This window comes from Eurypyga helias, unplaced genomic scaffold, assembly GCF_000690775.1.
Source record: "Eurypyga helias isolate BGI_N326 unplaced genomic scaffold, ASM69077v1 scaffold27829, whole genome shotgun sequence".
NCBI lineage: Eukaryota > Metazoa > Chordata > Aves > Eurypygiformes > Eurypygidae > Eurypyga > Eurypyga helias.
In genome coordinates this window covers 15,793-19,135 of record NW_010270524.1, presented here as the reverse complement: position 1 = coordinate 19,135, position 3,343 = coordinate 15,793, and the positions used below count along the sequence as shown (strand labels likewise).

Genomic DNA, 3,343 nt, shown 5'->3' with positions numbered 1-3,343 from the left:
AGGAATTTGGCCCTGAACTGCTGCTTCTGTTTTTTAAAAAAACCATACTTCCATGCCTCCTCCTCTTCTGTGCTCTCTCGATTTTAACCAAAGAGCCAACCTGCTCTACACAGCAGGGTCAGGTCTGAGTGGTGACGGGGGGGTTAATGCCCATCCGCTCTGCCACTTGGTGCACCCGCTGCTGAGGTGAGATCGCTGGCACGCTATGGTTTAGTCAAACAGAAGTGGGTTAACCTGCGCATTTAGAGATACTACCCCTCCTCCACACTCCTCTCAGAAACAAAATTGGATTAAAACCACCTTATTGATTGGTGCTCAGTCCTTCCCAGGTGTTGAGCTGGGGCAGAAACGTGGTGATCCCTTCTCCCTCGCGCTCCCAGCAGCAGCCCCTCATTTTGTGAGGGAGGAAAAAAAATCCAGTTTTCTCCACCAATACCATTCGTTTCTTCCTCTTCTGCGGCAGACGACATGTCCCTGCGAGAAATACGAGCTGTCACTCATGTGGGAGGACGCCAGCAGGCTCAGGCAGGGAGCTCCATCCTCCTTCCGCCTTCCTGCTCCAGCTCCAGTCCCACCAGCTCCCGGCCGGGGCACAGCTGGGAGCTCCCAGGAAGGCAGCAGGCAGCCACCCTCACTCGGAGACCGCAGCCAGGCTCTATTTTGGGCTAAAATCCTTCTGATGGTGTTAACATCAACCTCTCAGGAGGTTTCTCCTCCCACACAGTCACAGCTACAACTACTCCTGTGCAAGATGCAGCTTAGAACATGCACTACCACGTACCTCCCAGATGTCACCAGTTCCTTTCCCGTCTGTGTGGGAGATCTCTCAGTCTGGGGTCACGTATTACTGGGGGCAGGAGGAGTCCCTAGGCTAGCACTGGGGCTATTTGGAGTGTGGGGACATCCAGAACAGCCACAGGGCTGTGCTGCGGGGTACCTCAGTGGCCTCTCATTTCCCAACCCTCATGTGTGAGGCGCAGTTCAGCAAGGCTCGGTCAGCAGCAAATAGCCCAGACACTGGGCTGTGAAGAGACTAGGAAAGCCCTTGGTTTCACTGCTAGGCAACAGCAGAACTGTCAGCTGACAAGGTGGTGCTACTGCCGTTTCTGCCAAGACATCATCTCGGTCTCTGTGGGGCTGCTGCGTTGGACAGTGCAAGTGCTGGTCGGCCCAAGCATGCTGCAGCTCCTCCAGGTCTAGTACACATCGAGTAAACCCAGCCCGTCTCACACCATCCCTGCAGTGGGGCATCGATCAGATGTGGGAGTCTCGGGTTCCTCAGAAATAGGAGGAAGCTGCAGCCCTCTGATTCCTGCATGAAGGCCTTAGCAAACCAATCCAGCAGCACTTTGAGTCACAGAATCCGCTGAGAGCCTGTATAGTGCCATCTCCCACTGCCTTAAGACCTGTTTTTCCTGAGCTCCAGGTGGCTCAGCTCTCGGTGGAAGCCCTCTGCCTGGTTTCAGGAACCAGAAACAGAGCATGGCCACTCTCATGTATTTCTGGGTGTCTCCCCACTCCTGCTGCTCCTCATGTATATTCAGAAATGCAGATGGTTCCCTGCCAATCCACATCATCTGGGTTCACCCTTTCTTTTAATGTAACATCCTAATTCAAACGCTGCAGCGCAGGCTCAGGGGTGCCCAGAATGCCTACATAATGCTGAGTAACCCTACTACAGCAACAAAGCAGCATGCATTCAGTGGTGTTTAACTGGAATGTTTTGGGGATTTTCCAGTACGGCATTGTTCTGGATGCTGGTCCATCCCGCATTATCCTGTTCATTTACCAGTGGACCACCAAGGCAAACAACACCGGGGTGATCAGGGAATGCAGCTCCTGTCTCGTGCAAGGTAAGGTGCCTGATTCAGGCTCGGTGGTCTCTGGGAGTGGCATGGGGTGGATGGAAACCCAGAGTTCTCTGCATGGACCTTCACCGCTGTTTCTTGGCTCCTGTACCATCTAGCTGTACACTGAAATAGTGGTGATAGTGAAGCACAAGCTGCTCATTTCCAGCATGGATCTTCTCATCATGGGCAGATTTGGCCATATGCAGCTGGATGTCAGAGCACTTGGCAGTAGCAGGTGACAGCTTTTTTTGCCTGCTGCAGGCAGGGAAGCACATGGGGAGGATAGGGCTGGTCCTGATGTCCGCATGGATCAGTGACAGAGCCAAGACTGCTGTGCTTCTCACCCAGGTGAGACAGTGAACAACAATGGAGACAAATCTGGTTGCAGAGTGACTCCTGGTATCTTCTGCTTCCTCCTGACTAGTCTGGCCAGTAAGCGGTACAGCTCCAGGATAGCAGAGGTGCAACGTCTCCAACCCCTATGGGGGGTTTAACAGCGAAAGTATGAGTTCAGCTTGCGTTTAGGTGTCACATTTTGGAGAATACTGGGGTCTTCCTCAGTAGTTTGAAGCAGTTTGGCCTTGCCAAAGACAGATGAAAGGGTTTCATGCATTAATGCTTGGGGTTTTCCTTCCCTATCTCTCAATCATGCTTTGATGTTGAAGCCTGGTTATAGTGGGATGCCTGGAAGCCCTGATCGCTCAGTAGCAGTGTTCCGTGTGAAGGCAGCTGCGAAACAACCGGGGAAGAGAGTCTGTGCCCTTGCAGGCTGTCAGCAATACAAACCACATTCAGAAGATGCATTAAGGGCTCCCTGAAATCTTGTCTATGTCCCTTTGCTGCCATGTTCACTGGAGGGGTTAAAACCAGCAACCGTAGCTCGGTGCAGCAGTTTGCCAGCAGCAGCAAGAGACCCAGGCAGGTCTAGCCCAGAAGTGAGAAGCAGTCCTCTGCCTGCATGGCAGCGCAGTCACAGCCTCTGAGCAGCCGTAGGAAAGCTTCAGCTCAGCCCTACAAGGGGCCCAGGAGAGCAAAACACATGGTGAGGGAGTCGCACAGCCAGGAAGTCTAGTGGGACAGAGGATGGGGAAGTGAGGCTCTTTTAGTACCCAGTAGTTGAACTGGGTAGCAGTTCAAAACCAGCATTTAAAACCCCATTGAATCTTGCTGGAAGGACGAATCAAGGCTTGCGTACAGCTTCTCTCTGCTCAGCACCAGCTTCCTCTAGAGCAGAAGTGCCTTGCTTGCAGGCACACGGCTCCACCAACACAAGAGGAAGTGGCAGAGAGAGGTGACACATCAGCTCTGTCTGCGTGGCAGTATGTCCTTTTGATTATCTCTCAGAGCAGCTAAAGCCACGTTTCTTCCTCTGGGCTGAGACAGCCTCAGCTGGTGCAGCAGTCGTGTGGCTGCTATGTAGTCATTTATGGGATGTCTCAGCAGCAGAGCCGGGGTTCTCTTAGCACAATTTGGGATTTCCATACACATGTGTT

The 3,343-nt window shown here is 52.8% G+C and overlaps 1 protein-coding gene across 1 annotated transcript in view; it reads left to right on the top strand.

Moving 5' to 3' along the window:
* The window catches only part of LOC104514730 (ectonucleoside triphosphate diphosphohydrolase 2-like), a 10,808-nt gene that overhangs the window by 552 nt on the left and 6,913 nt on the right, over nucleotides 1-3,343 (top strand). Inside the window, exon 2 of the mRNA XM_010158486.1 lies at nucleotides 1,739-1,853. Within this exon, the coding sequence (XP_010156788.1) occupies nucleotides 1,739-1,853 (115 nt within the window). The remainder of the gene's footprint in view (nucleotides 1-1,738; nucleotides 1,854-3,343) is intronic.